Source organism: Amblyraja radiata, chromosome 6 (assembly GCF_010909765.2).
Source record: "Amblyraja radiata isolate CabotCenter1 chromosome 6, sAmbRad1.1.pri, whole genome shotgun sequence".
In the NCBI taxonomy this organism is placed as follows: domain Eukaryota; kingdom Metazoa; phylum Chordata; class Chondrichthyes; order Rajiformes; family Rajidae; genus Amblyraja; species Amblyraja radiata.
In genome coordinates, this window is record NC_045961.1 from 53,921,761 (window position 1) to 53,944,141 (window position 22,381).

Sequence of the window (22,381 nt, forward strand, 5' to 3'; positions counted from 1 at the left end):
AAGCACCAAAACAGGCCATTTGGCCCAATATGTCCAGGCTAACTAAGATGTCCCATCCAAGCTTATTCCATTTGCCCATGCCAGGCCCACATCCCTCTGAACATTTCCTATCAATGTATCTGTCCAAATGTTAAATTATTGTACTTGCCTCAAGAAGAAGTGCTTTATGATAAAGATATGTGCATGTTAGGCCTCCTAACAGTAGTAGTGAAGTTGGAGATGGTATCAAACAGGAAATTAGAAATGCGTGCGACAAAGGCAAAACAGTTATAATGGGTGACTTCAATCTACATATAGATTGGGTGAATCAAATTGGCAGGGGTGCTGAGGAAGAGGATTTCTTGGAATTGAATTTCTTGGATTTCTTGGAATGTATGCGGGATAGTTATCTAAATCAACATGTAGAGGAACCAACGAGAGAGCAGGCTATTTTAGACTGGGTATTGAGTAATGAGGAAGGGTTAGTTAGCAGTCTTGTTGTACGTGCCCCCTTGGGCAAGAGTGACCATAATATGGTTGAGTTCTTCATTAGGATGGAGAGTGACATTGTTAATTCAGAAACAATGGTTCTGAACTTAAAGAAAGGTAAATTTGAGGGTATGAGACGTGAATTGGCCAAGATTGACTGGCAATTAATTCTAAAAGGGTTGACAGTGGATATGCAATGGAAGACATTTAAAGACTGCATGGATGAACTACAAAAATTGTTCATCCCAGTTTGGCAAAAGAATAAATCAGGGAAGGTAGTGCATCCGTGGATAACAAGGGAAATCAGGGATAGTATCAAAGCGAAGGATGATGCGTACAAATTAGCCAGAAAAAGCAGCATACCAGAGGACTGGGAGAAATTCAGAGACCAGCAGAGGAGGACAAAGGGCTTAATTAGGAAAGGAAAAATAGATTATGAAAGAAAACTGGCAGGGAACATAAAAACTGACTGCAAAAGTTTTTATAGATATGTGAAAAGAAAGAGATTAGTTAAAACAAATGTAGGTCCCTTGCAGTCAGAAACAGGTGAGTTGATCATGGGGAACAAGGATATGGCGGACCAATTGAATAACTACTTTGGTTCCGTCTTCACTAAGGAAGACATAAATAATCTGCCGGAAATAGCAGGGGACCGCGGGTCAAAGGAGTTGGAGGAATTGAGTGAAATCCAGGTTAGTCGGGAAGTGGTGTTGGGTAAATTGAATGGATTAAAGGCCGATAAATCCCCCGGGCCAGATAGGCTGCATCCCAGAGTACTTAAGGAAGTAGCTCCAGAAATAGTGGATGCATTAGTAATAATCTTTCAAAACTCTTTAGATTCTGGAGTAGTTCCTGAATCTTGTAGCAAACGTAACCCCACTTTTTAAGAAGGGAGGGAGAGAGAAAACGGGGAATTACAGACCAGTTAGTCTAACATCGGTAGTGGGGAAACTGCTAGAGTCAGTTATTAAAGATGGGATAGCAGCACATTTGGAAAGTGGTGAAATCATTGGACAAAATCAGCATGGATTTACGAAAGGTAAATCATGTCTGACGAATCTTATAGAATTTTTCGAGGATGCAACTAGTAGCGTGGATAGGGGATAACCAGTGGATGTGGTGTATCTGGACTTCCAGAAGGCTTTCGACAAGGTCCCACATAAGAGATTAGTATACAAACTTAAAGCACACGGCATTGGGGGTTCAGTATTGATGTGGATAGAGAACTGGCTGGCAAACAGGAAGCAAAGAGTAGGAGTAAACGGGTCCTTTTCACGATGGCGGGCAGTGACTAGTGGGGTACCGCAAGGCTCAGTGCTGGGACCCCAGCTACTTACAATATATATTAATGATCTGGATGAGGGAATTGAAGGCAATATCTCCAAGTTTGCAGATGACACTAAGCTGGGGGGCAGTGTTAGCTGTGAGGAGGATGCTAGGAGACTGCAAGATGACTTGGATAGGCTGGGTGAGTGGGCAAATGTCTGGCAGATGCAGTATAATGTGGATAAATGTGAGGTTATCCATTTTGGTGGCAAAAACAGGAAAGCAGACTATTATCTAAATGGTGGCCGATTAGGAAAAGGGGAGATGCAGCGAGACCTGGGTGTCATGGTACACCAGTCATTGAAAGTAGGCATGCAGGTGCAGCAGGCAGTGAAGAAAGCGAATGGTATGTTAGCTTTCATAGCAAAAGGATTTGAGTATAGGAGCAGGGAGGTTCTACTGCAGTTGTACAGGGTCTTGGTGAGACCACACCTGGAGTATTGCGTACAGTTTTGGTCTCCTAATCTGAGGAAGGACATTCTTGCCATAGAGGGAGTGCAGAGAAGGTTCACCAGACTGATTCCTGGGATGTCAGGACTGTCTTATGAAGAAAGACTGGATAGACTTGGTTTATACTCTCTAGAATTTAGGAGATTGCGAGGGGATCTTATAGAAACTTACAAAATTCTTAAGGGGTTGGACAGGCTAGATGCAGGAAGATTATTCCCGATGTTGGGGAAGTCCAGGAAAAGGGGTCACAGCTTAAGGATAAGGGGGGAAATCCTTTAAAACCGAGATGAGAAAAACATTTTTCACACAGAGAGTTGTGAATCTCTAAAACTCTCTGCCACAGAGGGTAGTTGAGGCCAGTTCATTGGCTATATTTAAGAGGGAGTTAGATGTGGCCCTTGTGGCTAAGGGGATCAGAGGGTATGGAGAGAAGGCAGGTACGGGATACTGAGTTGGATGATCAGCCATGATCATATTGAATGGCGGTGCAGGCTCGAAGGGCCGAATGGCCTACTCCTGCACCTAATTTCTATGTTTCTATGTTCAAGTCTTCTAGTTATCCAGCAAATTAACCATAGATACCTGTGCAGACATCATGGCACTTAAATCTCACAGCAGCACTCATGCTTGGAGTTATGTTTAAGTATGGTAGTTTAATAATAAGGGCTAGTTCCTCCAGTCACAGCGGGTTCGGAAATTGGAGGGTTCGGAAATTGGAGATGCAAAGGGACATGGGAGTGCTGGTGCAGGATTCCCAAAAGGTTAATTTGTAAGTTGAATTGGTGGTAAGATAGGAAAATGCAATGTTAGCATTAATTTCATGAGGACTAGAATATAGAAGCAGGGATGTAATGTTGAGGCTTTACAAGGTGCTAGTCAGATCGCATTTAGATAAATTGTGAGCAGTTTTAGGCCCATATTTGAGGAGGGATGTACTGGTATTGGAGAGAGCCCAGAGGGGGCTTACTAGAATGATCCCAGGGCTGATTGGGTTAAGGGCCTGTCCCAACTTTTTCGGTGACTGCCGGCACCCGTCATAGGTCGTTACAGGTCGCTGAAAATTTTCAACATGTTGAAAATCCAGCGGCGACCAGAACAAGATACGACTCTTTGGGCGACTACTCACGACCATACAGGCTTCACCCCGCCAGGGTGTCGCCTGTATGGTCGTGAGTAGTCTCCTAGTCACCCAAAGAGTCGTAGCGTCTTTCTGGTCGCTGTTGAATTTTCAACATGTTGAAAATTTTCGGCGACCTATGACGGAGGCCGGCAGTCGCCGAAAAAGTCGCGTAAGTGGGACAGGCCCTTTAATGTATGATGAGCGTTTGACGGCTTTGGACCAGTACTCACTGCAGTTCAGAAGGTTGAGGGGGGATCTCATTGAAACTTACTGGATAATCAAAGACCTGGATGTGGAGAGGATGTTTCCATTAGTGGGAAGTCTAGGACCAGAGGGCACAGCCTCAGAATAAAAGGGTGTACCTTTAGAAAGGAGATGAGAAGAAACGCCTTTAGCCAGAGTGTGGTGAATCTGTGGAATTCATTGTCACAAACGGCTGTGGAGGCCAAGTCATTGGGTATTTTTAAAGTGGAGATGGACAGGTTCTTGATTAGTAAGGGTGTCACAGGGAGTCCAACTAGTCAGGTTTGTAATGAAAAAGTTCACCTTAATAAACAGACAACTCACAAAACGGTTAGGTAGACCAATTCAAGCTTTACTGATTATCGGCCGATGGAAGTGGCGAGGATACCAGCCAAGTAAGCAACACAGCCACTTTCATCGTGTCACCACTTCTATGAACAAAGAATTACATGGTATTTTATACCGTTTTTTTTGTCACCTAAGCGCATTCCAAAGATGTTATTTATGGTCAGAGGTACAGTCAATACACATTGCCACAGGATGGTACACAAAATTGCTGGAGGAACTCAGCGGGTGCAGCAGCATCTATGGAGCGAAGGAAATAGGCGACGTTTCGGGCCGAAACCCTTCTTCAGACTGGAGCGTCTGCGTTTGTCTCTTGTCAATCAGCAGTCGCATGTCAAAGGCATCCTATCAGTTGGTACTTTCAAGACAAGACATTTCAAAGGCATCGGTCATTGTCTCAATACCCCTCACTGGGACTAGTCTGGGCTTCTCTATCTCATCAATTGGTAGACGCATTTCAAAGTCATCGGTCATTGTCTCAATACACAGCAACCTGGGGCAAGCCTGGGCTTGTCTCTCTCTTATCAATCTACTGGAGAAAGCCTGCTTGAGACGAAATATAGCCCAGGATTCCAAAATATATCTTTTATATATTATAAAAGCATTTGACCTTTTCAGTAACAGTAACAGTGAGAGCGTATATGACTCAGAATTGGAAAATTACAATGTGTAATAGGGAAATTTAGAGATCGATTAACCCTCTGACTTAAAGGTAATGGCAGGACTACTGAGACAGACGAATGGTTGACATCAACACAAATGTGACTTAATTTTTGCGAAATTAGTCACTTATTAATCTCTCATCTATTGTACATTTTTCCCCAGTTGATCATCTCAATGAGTTCACTTGCAGAATACTGTCTTCCTTCCGTTCTACGCACACTGTTTGATTGGTATAAAAGACAAAATGGTATAGAGGATGAGTCTCACGAGTATCGGCCCAGGACCAACACAAAGGCAAAAGGGTAATTATATTTAACTTTTATTTTGGTGATTACTTGACTCCTTTGGGTTCCATGCCCATTCTCTTTGATCAGGGGCTTTGTGACATAAATCTTTGGATTGTTTATTAAATACTCAGTATTAAAATACCAGTTTGTCTGAAGAAGGGTGCCGACCCGAACTGTCACATCCATGTTCTCCAGAGATGCTGCCTCACCCGCTAAGTTACTCCAGTACTTTTTTTTTTGTGCACCCAGTGACATGGACTTGAGAATAAAGTGCCTGTCCCACTGCAGCGACCTAATTGGCGAGTTTTGAAGAGTTTGCCCTCGACTCATACTCGCAGCATGGTCGACACGAGGTTCTAGGAGGTCTTTGTAACTCTCCTTCATGCTCGAGAGTAGTCCCCGCGTACTCGAGGCCTCAGCTAGGTCCCGGCTTTTTTTTCAACATGCTGTAAAACGCCCGCAAGTTAAAAAATGTCGCCATGGAAAAAATCAATTTTTTTTTTACTTGTAGGTTTATTCGAAGTAGGTCGTAGTAGGTCAGCATGTTATTCGTAGGTAATCAAGGGTAGTCAAAGGTAATCGAATGTAGTTTAAGGCATTCATAGATAGTCTTCAACATAGTCAAAGGAGGTCGAAGGAGGTCTTCAACATGACACTTTTTCAAACTCTCCTAAACTCTTCTAAACTCGCCAATTAGGTCGCCACAGTGGGGCAGGCCCTTTAAGCTATGTAGAGTGGAAACCCCTTTCTTCTTAGAAATGTGAACACAATGTAGATTAGGCAGTAACCTGAGGAGTACAGTCATACTGGGCTAAGTGGGACCCGTTGGGTTCCTGTCACACGGGAGGTCGGCCCCCGTCGCAACCTGTACCCTCAACGCAATATTCCACCACTCACCCATAGCCCCCAACTGTGCAACCACGGCTCATTTCCCCTCATCCTCCAGCATTCCTTCCCCCTCCTCTTCGCCCTCCCTCTTCTTTCCCCTTTCCGCTTCCCCTCCCCCAATCCCTCCCTCGCCTCTCCTTCCCTCTGCTTTCCCCTACCCTCAGTCACTCCCTCCCTCCATAACTCATCTCCCTCCCTAACTCATCTCCCTTCTCTATCCCCCTCCTATCCCTCTATCCCCCACTTACCCCACTCCTCACCTCCCCCTATCCCCCCCACTATCCCTCCTCACCTCCCCCACTGCCCTCCACTCCCTCTATTCCCCATTCCATATTTCCCCCACTCCCCCCTCCTCTCCATCTATTCCCCCTGCTCCCCCACTCCCTCCTCACCTCCTCCTTCTTCTTTCCCCTCTCCTACCCTCCCCCAATCCGTCCCTCCCTCCCTCACGTCTCCTTTCCCCTACCCTCGGTCACTCCCTGCCTCCCTCCATAACTCCTCTCCCTCTATCCCCCCCCCCCTCCTCCCCCACATCTCTGTCCCCCCCCTCCCCACTTTCTCCTCCTACTCCCTCCCTACCCCCTCCTCTCCCCTCACGCTCCCTCCCCATCTCCCCAGGATCTTGAGGTTGCCGCTCCTCTCCCTTCCTGCCTGCGCCGGAAGAGCATCGGCCGTCGGTGCTCTCAGAACCAGGCTCAGCGCCCAGGCCTCGGAATCCCCGGCAGGAACGCCGCGCAGGCAGGCGGGCCGCGCCAGCAGGAAGGTGGGTACCGGCAGGGAGTCGGGTGCCGGCAGGGAGGCGGGCAGCAGCTGGTGACTGGCAGTGGATGTTTTTAAACTTTAATAACTTGTAAACTCTATCACCGATCAGAACAAAACTTGGTGCATTTGCAGCACATAACAGGCAGTAAGGTGGCAAAAAATCGTAGCGCTGTCGCATACCGTTTTTGCGCAAATGTGAAACAGCGCAAAATGAGAGTTTTAGTTATGTATAGATGGCCTGGAACCCGGCCCTTCAGCCCAACTTGCCCACACCGACCAATATGTCCCATCTACACTAGTCCCACCTGTCTGCGCTTGGCCCCTATCCCTCTAAACCAATCCTATCCATGTACCTGTCTGCATATTTTTTTAATGTTGCAATAGTATCTGCCTTAACCACCTCCCCCGGCAGTTCATTCCATGCACCCATCACCCTTTGTGTGAAAAGGTTACCCCTCAGGTTCCTATTGACATTTCCCCCCCTCATCTTAATGTACTGTCTGAAGACTGACAAGCACTGCAATCCATGTATTCGTGCATAAAGTAATGAGGTTTCAAGGAAAAAAGGGTTTGTAAAAACTTGTTCCATGAGCAAATGTCATTTATCAAATGGCGTGATAGTTCAACAGTTAAGGCTGTTGCATCTCTGTTCCAGGGACCCTGGGTTTGATTATGACCTTGCGTGCTGTCTGCGTGGAGTTTGCTTGTTCTTTTTGTGATTGCCTGAGATTTCTAAAGGTTTTCTGGTTTCCTGCTACATTCCAATTACATTCTTGTCACGAGTATTTAAATGCCATATGTACTGAAACGGAACAATGAAATTCTTATTTACAATAGTAATTACCACTTAATGCAGGTTATTAGCATAAAGAATTAGAGAATATGTTGCAGAGGTACAACGAAGTAAGAAGAGGGGGAATGGGTCTAATGTTAATGGTCATCTGCATCTGACATTGACCCAATGAGCCAAACGGCCACATGCCATTTTAAATATAAAATAAGATCAATGTAAATATTTATATTAGCAAATATTGGGCGTTGCATAATTGTGAACATAATTCGGTGAAAGCTTACATCTGATTAATAGTTCTAGTGCTCTGAAAATGTAATCACCAGGTCAAATTTTCCATCAGGCAGTAAGAATCTGGGAAATGGCCACAGTGCTACTCCTGGCTCAGCCTGTTTCGAGCTGCACAATACCATTTCTGTTTCAGCACTGCAAGAAGGAATTTCCAGATCTGTATGGCTATACTTTCCATCAGAATGTTCCATCTTATGAACTAAGATACTTCAAGTAAACTTTTAATGCAAAATTTGTACGAATCCAATAAGGATTTAATCTTTTGAATAAAAGAGATTGAACACATTTGGTCATTAAATTAGTGGGAAATTTACCAATAACTGCCAATAAGACATTTGTTTAATGCATACTGATAAAATCCATGTGAAGTAGATTAGTAAGAGTCAGATAGAATACTGCTGTATTAGACGTTGCCTCAAATTGTACTATCTAAAATATTTGAAATATAATTTATAGACATTGTTAGAATAATCTGAATGTGTCTATATCTCTTTAATTATCGTAAATAATGCCTTGGGTCATTCAGAGTCTAATTTACCTTCAGATGAAGTTTGGAATTCCTCAGTTCACTCAGGCTTGTTTAATATATTTTAATTTCAATTAAGAATGTACATCAATTCACACATAATAAAATTGCCCTTCAGGAAATAATAACATAAATGGTCATTTAATATTTTTTGATTTTGGATAGCTGACATTTTTGGTTGGATCAGTCTGAAGAAGCATCTCAACCTGAACCGTCACTTATCCATGTTCTCCAGCGATGCTGCCTGACCTGAGTTACTCCAGCACTTTGTGTCCTTTTGAGAAAGGCATGTGATCTGCTTCAGGAAATGCATCTCTGACATAAGCATGCATGTCATTATATAATTCATTTAATCACAAAATAGTAAGTCATTTATTTTGTCATTTCAGAGATGAACAACAAAGGGATTATCTGTTGGAGAGAAGGGATCTAGCAATTGATTTTATTTTTTCTTTAGTATTAATTGAAGTTTTGAAACAGGTAAGCAACAATTTCCAATTTATTTTATTAATTGCTGTTGGCGTTGCCTTACTGTGCGATATATTTTATTTTCAAAGCATGTACATCAACTATAAATTGCCTCCATTAAAATTACTATGATTGTGTTACAATTGTGATGCAATTCAAAAGTGCGATGACACGTACTAATCCGTTATTATCCAGTAATTTATTTCCTTTAAATATTGTTGTCCTGCAATGAAGAACAGAGACTAGAAAACACTTTTATATGTAGAGGAAGGGAATTCCCACAGCAGAGAATGTGTATGGCATTGCATAGAATATTAGCCATGGACATTTTATTTTTCATCAAAGTAAGTGGGCAGTGGGTATGCAAACCGTCTATGGCGTCAAATCCAACCGATAAGATGGTTTTTGAGAAGCCTTGCCTACATAGACATTGCTTAACAGGGAAGTTATAATAGTGAGGCCCATGCCAGATTTAGATTACCATTTAGCAAAAAAAACAAAGTGCTGGAGGAACTCAGCATGTCAGACAGCACCAGTGGAGTGACAGGCTATGCTTTGGTTGAGGACCCTTCTTCAGAAGGAAGAAGGGTCCCAAACTGATGTGTTGTCTGTCCATTCCCTTCACAGATGCAGCCTGATCCACGGCGTTCCTCCAGCACTTTGTGTGTTGCTCAAGATTCACGCATGTGCAGTTTCCTGTGTCTCAATTAAATTCAGCCGAGATGTTGTAAGTTCCAAAATGGGAATTATTCTTCACTCCGTGGGGTTTTGAAGATCTATTGATTGGGAACAGATTAATTGCGAGTAGCAGTTTTCAGAGGCAGTATATGTAGCAAGTAGCATTATGGCAGATCATAAATCCTGTTGCTCCAATTGCTGCATAAAGAAACATTCTCTCTTTCCCAAGGAAATAATACTCAGCATTTAGCACAACTAAGCTCAATACAGAAATTCCACCCATTTATAATGAAGATCGCAATCAGTATCCCGTTTTACCTAATTACTAGTTTGTATTAGAAGTCTTGATATTCTTCCTAAAAATTAAATCAGTAGGCTTAAAACATTGGGAATTATTAAGGCTCCGAACATTTTTGTTCTTGCCAGTGAATAGTTTCCCAGACTAGACACGGGTAAATGAAAATCAACTGCAATGTCTATTGCTTCAATTAATTAAAGAGCATTTTTTTTTCCTTTCAGCTTTCTCTTCATCCTGTACCAGACAACCTGGTCCATGAAGTTATTAATTTAGCATTCAAGCACTTTAAATACAAAGAGGGGTAAAACACATACATTTTCATTATTAACTTTATTCACATTTTTTAATGTATGTTGTTGACATTAAATTATTCTCATTATTATTTGTGTAGTTACCTTGGACCCAACACTGGAAATATGCATATAATAGCGGATTTATATGCAGAAGTAATAGGTGTTCTGGCACAATCAAAGTGAGTCGATCATTACTATTTACATTGGATAATACATTTTGCAAACACGATTGTGGATAAGGATTACTCATAGATATATTATCAAGAATGTTATAGCAGAGCGACTGTGATATGATCACAACATTGCTGAGGTATTTCTTCAGAGCTGCCATCTACTATTCTGTCCCTACTGGAGAGGCAGTGTGAAAAAAACAAATCTAATTTTAGTTCTCAGCTGGTATGTGGAAGGAGCAGTTGCCAATCTCGTACAGAATCAGACTTTATAGATATTAACTGCCCGTCCTCATTGGAATCCTGCCAGTTATCTGACCAACAATTTCCAGCAGAAGTGGCGCAGCGGTAGAGTTGCTGTCTTACTGAGATCCCAGGTTCGATCCTGACTACGGGTGCTGTCTGTGTGGAGTTTGCACATTCTCCCCGTGACTGCATGTTTTTTTTTTTTTCTCTGTATGCTCCGGTTTCCTCTCACACTCCAAAGACATGCAGGTTCGTAGGTTAATTGGCGTCTGTAAATTCCCCCTAGTGTGTGGGATACAAAAGTGGGATAACATGAAACTAGTGTGTGGGTGATCGGTGGTCGGTGCGGACTTAGTGGGCCGAAGGGCATGTTTCCACACTGTATCGCTAAACTAAAAGATGCCTGTTGAGGAAAATTGAACATAGAACATAAAACAGTGCAGCACAGGAACAGGCCCTTCAGCCTATAATGTCTGTGCCAAACATGATGTCAAGACGTTGTGTACCTTTGATATTCCAGCATCTGCAGTTCCCTTTTGAACATGATGTCAAGACCATCTCTTATCAACCTGCGCATAATCCATATCCCTCCATTTCCTGCATATCCATATGCCTATCCAAAAGGGTCTTAAATGCCACTATCGTATCGTCGGTGGGTGCGGACTCAGTGGACTGAAGGATTTATTTCTGTGCTGTATCTCGAAACTAAAACTAAACTGAAAATATGCCTCAACCTGACAGCACATTCCAGGCACTCACCGCCCTCTGAGTAAAAAAAGTTGCAATCACTCAAGTTGGAATTGGGTAGCAATTGATATGCTATCCTTCATTGCAAGAGGATTTACGCATCGACATAGGGATGTTTTATTACAATTGCACAGGCCTGGATGAGATCATGCCCTGGAGGATTGTGTACAGTTTTGATCTCATCGCCAAAGGGGCAGCAGAGTGTCATAGCAGTACAATTGCTGCCTGACAGCGCCAGAGACCTGAGTTTGATCCTGACTACAGGTGCTATCTGTACAGTTTGTACGTCCTTCCTGTGACAGTGTAGGTTTCTCCGGCTGCTCCGGTTTCCAGCTACATCCAAAAGACGTGCAGGTTTGTAGTTTAAATAACTTCTGTAAATTGTTCCTAGTATGTAGAATAGAAAGTGTATGGTGATCGTTGGATGGCGTGGACTCAGTGGGATAAAGGGTTTGTTTTCACACTGTATTACTAAACAAAACTAAACTAAACTAAACTAAACTAAATAAAGATCATTTATTATTGTGGGAGTTGAACCGATTTACCAGACTGATTCTAGGGATGCCAGAGAAATTGAATCAATTAGGCCTCTACTCACCCATTTAGAGGAGCGAGATCTGTGGAAATGTACAAAATTCTGACAAATTTTGAAAGGCTGCTGGAATGATACATCCATTCATGGTGTCGGAAGATGGGGAGGCAGGAGAGGTTCTTGATTCAGTCTCAGGAATAGACATTTTGGGCTGAGGTGTAGAGGCTGGTAAACATGTAGAATACTCTACCTCAAAATTGTGGTATATAATGAACATGGAGATAGGGTTGTGGACACGAATGAGGTTAAGGAGTTTAGTTTAGTTTAGGGATGTAATGTGGAAGGAGTCCCTTGGGCCCACTGAGTCTACTCCGACCAACGAACACCCGTACACAAGTTCTATGTTATCCCACTTTTGCATCTTACAAACTAGGGGCAATTTGCAGAAGCCAATTAATCTACAAACCTGCACGTCTTTGGAGTGTAGGAGGAAATCAGAGCACACGGAGAACGTACAACTCACGCAGACAGCACCTGCAGTCATAATTGAACCCAGGTCTCTGGAGCTCTGAGGCAGCAACTCTACCACTGCGTCACTGTGCCAGAGAGAGTGCAAAATATGGTTTTGCGATAGATGTTTGGCATTAGATGTTTTTTGGATCATGGCGCTGTGGTCAGATTTCAGTTTGAGATTGGTTTCTAAATGCATCACCAAAATTGACAGTGTCATGATTAAAATTGTCTTACCTTTAAGGAAAGGTTGGACAAATTTGGATTCTTTTCTCAGAACTCCGGTGGTTGAAAGGAGACCAGATAGAAGTATATACAATTATGCAGGGGTAGACAATCAGGAAAGACATTCAGAACCTTCTTCGCAGTGTGGAAATGTCAAAGACTAGAGGGTATAGCTTTAAGGTGAGAGGGGCAAAGATTAAAAGAGATGTGCGGGGTAATTGTTTTTAGAGGATGGTGAGTGCCTGGAATATGCTGCCAGAGGTGGTGGTGGAGGCAGATACGATAATACATATAAGAGACATTTAGATAGGCACATGGATATGCAGGGGATGGAGGGATCTGGATAAAGTACAGGCAGAGGAAATTAATTTATTTAAGCATCATAATTATTTCTTGATTAATAAGGGTGTCAAGAGTTATGGGGAGATGGCAGGAGAATGGAGTTGAGAGGGAAAGATAGATTTGCCATGATTGAATAGCGGAGTAGATTCGATGGGCCGAAAGGCCTCATTCTACTTCTATGACTTACACATGTTCAGTATAGGCATTGCGGGCCAAAGGGTCTGCTCCTATGTTGTACTCTTCTATGTTCTATGTTCTAAGTCAGTGTGAATTACAGAAATGTTGTAACATGTTGCTGCTGTCTGTGACTTAAAAAAAACAAGGAAACAAATAACGCATACGATCATGTACTTAACCTTGTAGGTTTCCAGCTGTGAAAAAGAAATTTATGTCGGAGCTTAAAGAACTACGTCAGAAAGAACAGAACCCACATGTAGTTCAAAGCAGTATTAGCCTCATAATGGGCATGAAGTTTTTTCGAATCAAGATGTATCCTGTGGAGGACTTTGAAGCCTCTTTTCAATTTATGCAGGTAATTCATTTAGCTCTTGCAGCTGGTTTAGCTGTAATAATTGTGTAATAATATTTAACATAGTATATACTACCATCAAAGGGGGAGGTGTTCTAATTGCTAATGTGTTTATACTGCGAAATTGCAGAAGGCAGTCTGTGTCCAAATGGCAGAACAAGCCTTTTAAACCAGTGAGCCTTCTCACATTGTGCAGGAAGGAACTGCAGATGCTGGTTTACACCGAAGATAGACACAAAATGCTGGAGCAACTCAACGGGTCAGGTAGCATCTCTGGAGAAAAGGAATATGTGATGTTTCTGGTTAGGACCTTTCTTCAGACAAAAGAAGGGTTTTGAACCTGAAACGTCACCTATTCCTTTTCTCCAGAGATGCTGCCTGGCCCGCTGAGTCAGCCTTCTCACATTGCTTTGGGCATATTCCCTATCTGATAAGGCAGAAGGTGAACTCATATGTTGTATGATTTGACTAGATTGCATGCAAACAAACCTTTTCACTGTGTCTCGGTAAACGTGATAATAATAAACCAATACCAATAGCAAGTTGGCATTCTGGCAAAAGTGTTTTGGGGACAATTTTGTGCTCTAGTAAGAGGATTAGACCAGCATAGATTTGCAAATACAAGAAACTGCAGATGCTGGTTTACCAAAATAAAATAAACCAACATGCTGGAGTAACTCAGCAGGTCAAGTAGCATCTCTGGAGGTCACAAATAGGTGATTTTTGGGGGGTTGGGGGCAGGGGTGGGGTGGGAAGTGGGGAGAGGTGGGATGGAAGAAAACTTGAAGAGGTGGGGGCAGGACACCACTTTCTGGAGGAAATAGATAAGTGACGGCCTTTAATAAAATCTGACACTGTGCACTTTAACCACATGTGATTATTTTCTATTACAAATCTCAAATTGTGGAGACAGAGACAAATAAATAAATGATGGGTCTTTGTCCCAAACATTATGGAGGGCACTGTAACTACTTCCCCCTCCCCTTTTTATGTATTTATGGGCAATTTACTAATACATATTTACTAATAAACTATTATCTGAATAATTTGCCTTTCATTATTACTATGCAGTTGTACCAGTAAATATATACAACTTGGCGAAATGTTAAATTACAAACAAAAAAATACGTGTTTTTTGTATAGAAATCGTTATTGTCACTTTTCATTTATTTCCTTAGGAATGTGCGCAGTATTTTTTGGAAGTTAAGGACAAAGATATCAGGCATGCCTTAGCCGGGCTCTTTGTGGAAATACTATTTCCAGTGGCCGCAGTGAGTATAATCAATTACATCGTCAATAATGTAAAGGAAGGAACTGCAGATGCTGGTTTACACCGAAGATAGACACAAAATGCTGGAGTAACTCAGCGGGTCATACAGCATCTATGGAGAAAAGGAATATGTGATGTTTCGGGTTAAGACCCTTCTTCAGACTGCGAGTCAGGGGAGAGCGAAACTAGAGATAAGAAGAGGTACAAAGAACAAATGAATGAAAGGTATGCAAAAGGACGAATCTTTATGTTTCTCTGGTGTCCCTCTCCCCTGACTCAGTCTGAAGAAGGGTCTCGACCCGAAACCACCTATTCCTTTTCTCCAGATATTCTGCCTGACCGGCTGAGTTACTCCAGCATTTTGCATAAACCAGCATTTACAGTTCCTTCATTTCAGAAGGCTTTCGACAAGGTCCCACATAAAGAGATTAGTATACAAACTTAAAGCACATGTACACAGTATCGATACAAACTTAAAGCACATGTACACAGTATTGATGTGGATAGAGAACTGGCTGGCAGACAGGAAGCAAAGAATGGGAGTAAATGGGTCCTTTTCAGATGGCAGGCAGTGACTAGTGGGGTACCGCAAGGCTCAGTGCTGGGACCCCAGCTACTTACAATATATATTAATGATCTGGACGAGGGAATTGAATGCAACATCTCCAGGTTTGCGGATGACACGAAGCTGGGGGGCAGTGTTAGCTGTGAGGAGGATGCTAGGAGGCTGCAAGGTGACTTGGATAGGTTGGGTGAGTGGGCAAATGCATGGCAGATGCAGTATAATGTGGATAAATGTGAGGTTATCCACTTTGGTGGCAAAAATAGGAAAGTAGACTATTATCTGAATGGTGGCCGATTAGGAAAAGGGGAGATGCAACGAGACCTGGGTGTCATGGTACACCAGTCATTGAATGTAGGAATGCAGGTGCAGCAGGCAGTGAAGAAAGCAAATGGTATGTTAGCATTCATAGCAAAAGGATTTGAGTATAAGAGCAGGGAGGTTCTACTGCAGTTGTACAGGGTCTTGGTGAGACCACACCTGGAGTATTGCGTACAGTTTTGGTCTCCAAATCTGAGGAAAGACATTCTTGCCATAGAGGGAGTACAGAGAAGGTTCACCAGACTGATTCCTGGGATGGCAGGACTTTCATATGAAGAAAGACTGGATAGACTCGGCTTGTACACGCTGGAATTCAGAGGATTGAGGGGGGATCTTATAGAAACTTACAAAATTCTTAAATGGTTGGACAGGCTAGATGCAGGAAGATTATTCCCGATGTTGGGGAAGTCCAGAACTAGGGGGTCACAGTTTAAGGATAAGAGGGAAGTCTTTTAGGACCGAGATGAGAAAATCATTTTTTACACAGAGAGTGGTGAATCTGTGGAATTCTCTGCCACAGAAGGTAGTTGAGGCCAGTTCATTGGCTATATTTAAGAGGGAGTTAGATGTGGCCCTTGTGGCTAAAGGGATCAGGGGGTATGGAGTGAAGGCAGGGATGGGATACTGAGTTGGATGATCAGCCATGATCATATCGAATGGCGGTGCAGGCTCGAAGGGCCGAATGGCCTACTCATGCACCTATTTTCTATGTTTCTATGTTTCCTTCACATATTAAATTATGTTTAATGAATTATACATCATATACATTGCATTATTTTTCCATGTTTTTAAGGCGGTTAAAAATGAAGTGAATGTACCTTGTCTTCGAAACTTTGTGGAGAGCCTGTATGACACAACATTGGAATTGTCAGCACGGAAAAAGCATTCATTGGTGCGTATACTATTACTTACACTGAAAAGGAATGTTAAATTATTTACTCTTAAGGAATTCGGAGATGGGTAGCATGTTACACAAGAGCATAAGAAAATAGGACCAGAAGGATGTCACCTGACCTCTCAGGACTACCCTGTTATTCTGTATGATCATGGTTGAACTACCCCAGTTCTCAACATTTATTCTCAATGGTCAAAGGTTCTTTTGTTATCACATGTACAGTGAAATTATGTTTGTGCATACTGTTCAGTGAAGTATCGCCATACCTAAACACATTCCCCAAATTGGTACAAACTGCGTTGAAATAGTCCACTGAGACCGCATGCAAGAGTTGCCAGGTTTTGGTGCCATTTTCAAAGCCCCCAGCTCCTGCAGGACCACCAGCCGTTGCCTCCAGGAGCTGGAGGCATCCAGCGAACCGTCATCCCTCTCCTCGTCCGGCCAACTCCAGCCTTTGCACCTCAGGGGCGCCTCCCACAGGGGACCTTGAGGGCGTGGAAAGTAAGACCCCGATTCACTCTCTTACCGGCCCTTGCTCTCGCGACCACCGTCACCAGCCTCCTCCATCCTACTCTACGGTTCCCTTGTCCACGAGGGACGAGCAGGGGTAGGGGTCAGTAGCTTGCTTGCTCTACAGGCTGCGCCCGCCGGTCCTTCTTTCTGGCCGCGCAGCCCGCTGGTCTTTCTTACAGTTCTACTGGCATCTACTCTGTGCCAGATCTCCCTGGCACATAACCTTTCAAAAAATTGGCGACGCACCTTAAATATTTCTCATTATCTAGCCTTCAGATCTCTCCGGGAGAGATAATTCCAGAGACTCACTACACCCTGTGAGTAGAATTTCAACATCGCTTTTAAATGACCTGCCCCTTTTCTTGAAACTGTGTAACCCTGTTGGAGACTCACCCACTTGTGACAATATCTCAATGACTATCCTGTACAATTGCAGCAAAACACCCCTATTTTTCCACTCCAAGCCCTTTGCAATAAAGGTCAATAAAGGCCTATGTTGCCTGAAGAACTGGCTGCACCTGTTTGCAAACCTCTGCACCTTCAATAGTTACGTCAGCAGTTTTATAAATTTGATTTTATCAATGTCATCTGGAATGCATGAAATATTAGAGTATCTAAAATATATCATAAAACAAAATGAGAGGAGGGGGGGAGATTGGAGAAGTAGCCATTCGAGTAAGGGCATTTGTTTCAACAAAGACTGTGGAGTAAGGGCAAACATAAGGACATGTTAGAGTAAGGGCAAGTTCAAGTAAGGGCAAGTTAGTTCCAACAGAGACTGCTGAGTTGTAAGGAGGAGGAGTGTTGAGATTGAAAATCAGCCTTAGCTTCTGGGAATGAAACTCCTAGAGGTGTATAGAAGGAAGACCAGTACTAGCAGAGCAGATGTTTTGGAGCTACACAAAAATGCTGGAGAAACTCAGCGGGTGCAGCAGCATCTATGGAGCGAAGGAAATAGGCAACGTTTCGGGCCGAAATGTTTTGCAGCCGCTGATTTTGGGAGTGGCTGTGCCTGTGGTGGGGAACTGTGATTGACGGTAAGTGTCAAGGCTAGGGCGCGAGAGGAGAGGGTGAAGATGATCTCTCATGCTCCTCTTTATAAATTTCTTCTTTTGTCTTCGTGCAGTCGGGATGGTAGTTAGGGCAGTGATATACTCCCCCTGCAGGGTGAGGGAGATCAGGGAATCGTCCAGTGTCACACCTAAGGTGCAGGCAGATTGTGGAGAGTTCCAAGAATAATAGGGCTGTCGCAGTAGGGATTTTAACTTTCCTAATATAGATTGGGACGGCCATGTTCTGGAATGTTTACTCAGTAGTGGAAGTTTTAAAACAAATTAAGGTAGAATAACTGTGGGAAGTTAGAGAAGAAATTGCATGAGCCCTGGCTGAGATATGAATCATCATTAGCCATCATTTTCTCTGTGTATGTCACCAAAGTAAACTAATATATCAATAATTTGCTGTATTTTATGTGTCTTTGACGGGGAACACTTCAGAGAAACTTCTGAGAATATGAAAAATGCTCATTATCTCCCTCAATTTGTAAAATTATGTCTAACTTTTTCCTCATTTATTCCATAGGCGTTATTCCCTTTGGTAACCTGCCTTCTCTGTGTCAGCCAGAAGCAATTCTTTCTGAACCGATGGCATATCTTCCTGAACAATTGTTTGTCCAATCTTAAAGTTAGTAAAACTGTTTATATTAATTAATCTTGTGTGTGAGTGCGTACAAGGGGCGGATGAGCTTCTAGCGAGCCAACGGCCATCCACACTTGCGATCACTGTCGTACATAGCATTGTAAGGAATGATGATAAAACACACACACACCAAAATCCTATACTTCCAGCGGCGGAAGTCCACAGGAACTGGAGGACAGAGATATGTGGTGTGTCCGTCACCATTCCCGTTGGAAACCAGCACCAGCTAATGCTTTCATAGATGATGAATGAATGAATGAATGAAGTGAGTGCGTGAGGGCCTACAGTGGCGTATCCGGTAGTGCCACTACCTCACAGTGCCTGGGACCCAGGTTTGATCCTGACCTTAAATGCTGTCTGTGTGGAGTTAGCATGTTCTATTATGTTCTCCCTGGGTTTATCCCGAGGTGCTCTGGGTTTCTCCTGCATTCCAAAGACAGACAGATCTGTAGGTTTATTAGCTATAAAACTTTTTTACCAAAAAATAAAAAGAGCTACAGATGACATTTGACATGACACTGGTAGGGTTGCATGGTTTAATTAGTTGCGAAGCTCAAATGTTTTCACTAAATTGCACATCATTTTATCTGGTATCTGGTAATCTGTAATTATGGCTAAGCAAAATCTGCAGAACTGATTTTTTAAAAATGTATTAAATTCCTGGTTTTTAATACATATATTTTTAAATAGTGCATTCTTTGTCAAATGGGTATGTTGTTTTTCTTACAAAAATGTCTTCAATTCCTCCTTTTTAATACATACATTTAAAAATGGGGCATTCTGTTTGTCAATTTGCTAAATTGTCTTTCTTACATGGTATTCAGTTAAGTACAGGAAAATTAAAACTTATCTCTGAATCCAGATATTTAGTAACAACAGAATATTGTTGTAAACAATTTAATATTAACTACTATATTTTTTTGTTGCAGAATAAAGATCCCAAAATGGCTCGTGTTGCTTTGGAGTCTTTGTACAGGTTATTGTGGGTCTACATGATAAGGATTAAATGTGAAAGCAATAATGTGACACAGAGGTAATAGAATTCTACATTATTAAATTAATATATTTTGAAGACATATGTATTTTCTCTATCCCTGCCTATTTCTACCTATTGAGAACTGGGAGTCTGGTTTGGTTGTATGTTTCTTTTGCAATCCATCTGATTGCAAAATGAAGGCAAGCTTCCCACCTCCGTCTTCACCACCCTAACCACATGTGCTTGACTTGCAGGGATTTATGGACCTGTATCTCAAGGTCCATATGTTCATTAACATTCCCAATGTAGTCTTTTATTGTCAGTGTGATTCAAGCCTGCTGAATCGCTGCCTCAAAAAGGCTGGCAGCATCATCAGGGACCCACACCATCCTGGCCACACACTCATCTCCCTGCTACCTTCAGGTAGAAGGTACAGGAGCCTGAAGAACGTCCAGGCTCAGGAATAGCTACTTCCCCACAGCCATCAGGCTATTAAACGCAACTCAAACAAATCTCTGAACATTAATAGCCCATTATCTGTTTATTTACACTTTATCTGTTTATTTATTCATGTGTGTATATATTTATATAATGGTATATGGACACACTGATCTGTTCTGTATTCATGCCTACTATGTTCTGTTGTGCTGAAGCAAAGCAAAAATTTCATTGTCCTATCTGGGACACATGACAATAAACTCTCTTGAATCTTGAAACATCTCCATAATGTTGTATAAAGTGGAGAATTTAGACAACTATCAATCTTTCTGTCATTTACAGTCGACTTGCAAGCATTACAACAACACTTTTCCCCAAGGGATCTCGGAGTGTGGTGCCAAGAGATATGCCTCTCAACATTTTTGTGAAAATCATACAGTTTATTGCACAGGTAAAAATGTAATTCATATTGTAACAAGATCTTAATTCTTGCAATAATTCACTGACAGGATAGAATAAGTAAATTCAAATATTACACCATTTTACAAATACATAACAAAATATTAATAAACAACATGTAGGGGATCATCTTAGTGCTCACATTGCTATAGAATGGCAGAAGGTGGGTCTCCTCAGTACATTAAGGTTGGCACAGTGGAGAAGTAGTAGTTGCTGCCTTACAGCACCAGAGACCCAGGTGCTGTCTGTTCGGACTTTGTACATTCTCCCTGTGATTGTGTGGGTTTTCACTGGGTGCTTCGGTTTCCTCCCACAATCCAAAGACATACAGGTTTGTAGGTTAATTAGCTTCTGTAAGTTGTAAATTGTCCCTAGTGTGTCGGATAGTGCTAGTGTAATATGGCTGGTCAGTGCGGACTTGGTGGGTCGAAGGTGCTGTTTCCACGCTGCATCTCTAAAGTAAAGTAAACTAAACCCACATTCAAACCGTCCAAAGGAAGTCACAGGGAGAACATACAAACTCCGCAAAAGTAAAAGTATTATAGATATGGAGCATTGCTAATTATCCTGATTCAATATCCCAATAGAATTGTCCTGATTCTATTACTTTTACTGAATAATAGTTTGAAGCAATGTTCCTCAGTTCAAGTACTGTACTTACATTTTTTTAGAAGCAGTCTTCCCAGGACATACCACTTTAACGGACCAGTGCAGTATTTTAGATAGGCTTAAATAGAAATATGACATTGGCACCCCAGTTTTAAATCAATGCGAGAGCTTCAGTGGAGATGCAGCAAAAAACTGCACGTGAGTGGAATTTAAAAGAAAGAATCAGTTTTGTTTTTCCCCAATACTGCTTAGTTTTTGTTAAATTATCCCATGTTCTCAATCATATAAAAATCTCAGGAATAACTGACAGAATATGTAAATAATGGCATTAAAAGTTTTGAAAGTCTTGGACGAAATTACACTTTTAGACACCATGATGTTGCAATAGCTTTGAAAACCATAAGACTGTAGAAGCACACACATTGAAGGAATTCCATTCAAACCATTGGAATGACATTGAGTAGGCAGTGACATCGTATGGGGGATGTGGAAATAGAATCCTATTTTACACGTTGCCTGATTCTTTTCCAATGTAAAGAGAAATCTGGTCAACAACATATTGGCCTCAAAGGCACTATCACCCATTTTGTGTTACTAGCCAAGACAAATATTAACTGTGAGATATAGAATAACTACTGCTAACATACTTCCACGTAACTGAGTGTTTACCAAATTCTGTATTTTTGTGTTGATTTTTTGGGGGGGTTTTTTGTAATAACTTTCAAACGCAATTTAATTATTTATATTTTACTTTACAGGAGAGATTAGATTTCGCCATGAAAGAAATCATATTTGACCTTCTTAGTGTTGGAAAATCACCAAAGACTTTCAGTTTGAATCCAGAGGTAAAAAGGAAGAACTTATGTATGAAAAATAATTTGTTCTCCTTGACTGACTTTATTTTTGAATTCATGTAAGGGTGGCACAGCGGTAGAGTTGCTGTCTTACAGCGCCAGAGTCCTGGGTTTGATCCTGACTATGGGTGCTTGTCTGTATGGTTTGTACATTCTCCCCCTGACCTGTGTGGGTTTTCTCCGAAATCTTTGCTTTCGTCCCAAAGTCCAAAGACGTAGAGGTTTGTAGGTTAATTGGCTTGGTATTAAAAAAGTTTAAATTGTCCCTAGTGTGTGTAGATGGTGTTAATTGCTGGTTGTTGCGGGCTCGGTGGGCCAAAATACCTCTTTCCGCCTGTATCACTAAACTAAAAAAAAATTGGCTACAGTGCATGGTAAGCTTAAATTACTCAATTGACTGAATGACGAGATTTACATTAATATAAATGATGACAATGTAAGAGGGAGTATCATGATTCTACAATCAAATGCATGTTCTGGCATTGAGTTGCAATGAAAAAGATTGCAACTCAATTTCCAAATTACCTTTCAATTTGGAAAAAAACTACATATATGGTAGGGCCCTGAAGAGTATTGTAGAGCAGAGATA

The 22,381-nt window shown here is 42.0% G+C and overlaps 1 protein-coding gene across 9 annotated transcripts in view; it reads left to right on the forward strand.

The window, feature by feature from the left end:
- The window catches only part of fry (FRY microtubule binding protein), a 433,098-nt gene that overhangs the window by 54,132 nt on the left and 356,585 nt on the right, over positions 1-22,381 (forward strand). For all 9 annotated transcript variants that reach the window (XM_033022865.1, XM_033022866.1, XM_033022859.1 and 6 more), the window contains exons 4-14: positions 4,778-4,917; positions 8,549-8,639; positions 9,825-9,904; positions 9,995-10,075; positions 13,032-13,200; positions 14,376-14,468; positions 16,144-16,242; positions 18,340-18,441; positions 19,386-19,489; positions 20,213-20,321; positions 21,697-21,783. In XM_033022865.1, the coding sequence (XP_032878756.1) occupies positions 4,778-4,917; positions 8,549-8,639; positions 9,825-9,904; positions 9,995-10,075; positions 13,032-13,200; positions 14,376-14,468; positions 16,144-16,242; positions 18,340-18,441; positions 19,386-19,489; positions 20,213-20,321; positions 21,697-21,783 (1,155 nt within the window). The remainder of the gene's footprint in view (positions 1-4,777; positions 4,918-8,548; positions 8,640-9,824; positions 9,905-9,994; positions 10,076-13,031; positions 13,201-14,375; positions 14,469-16,143; positions 16,243-18,339; positions 18,442-19,385; positions 19,490-20,212; positions 20,322-21,696; positions 21,784-22,381) is intronic.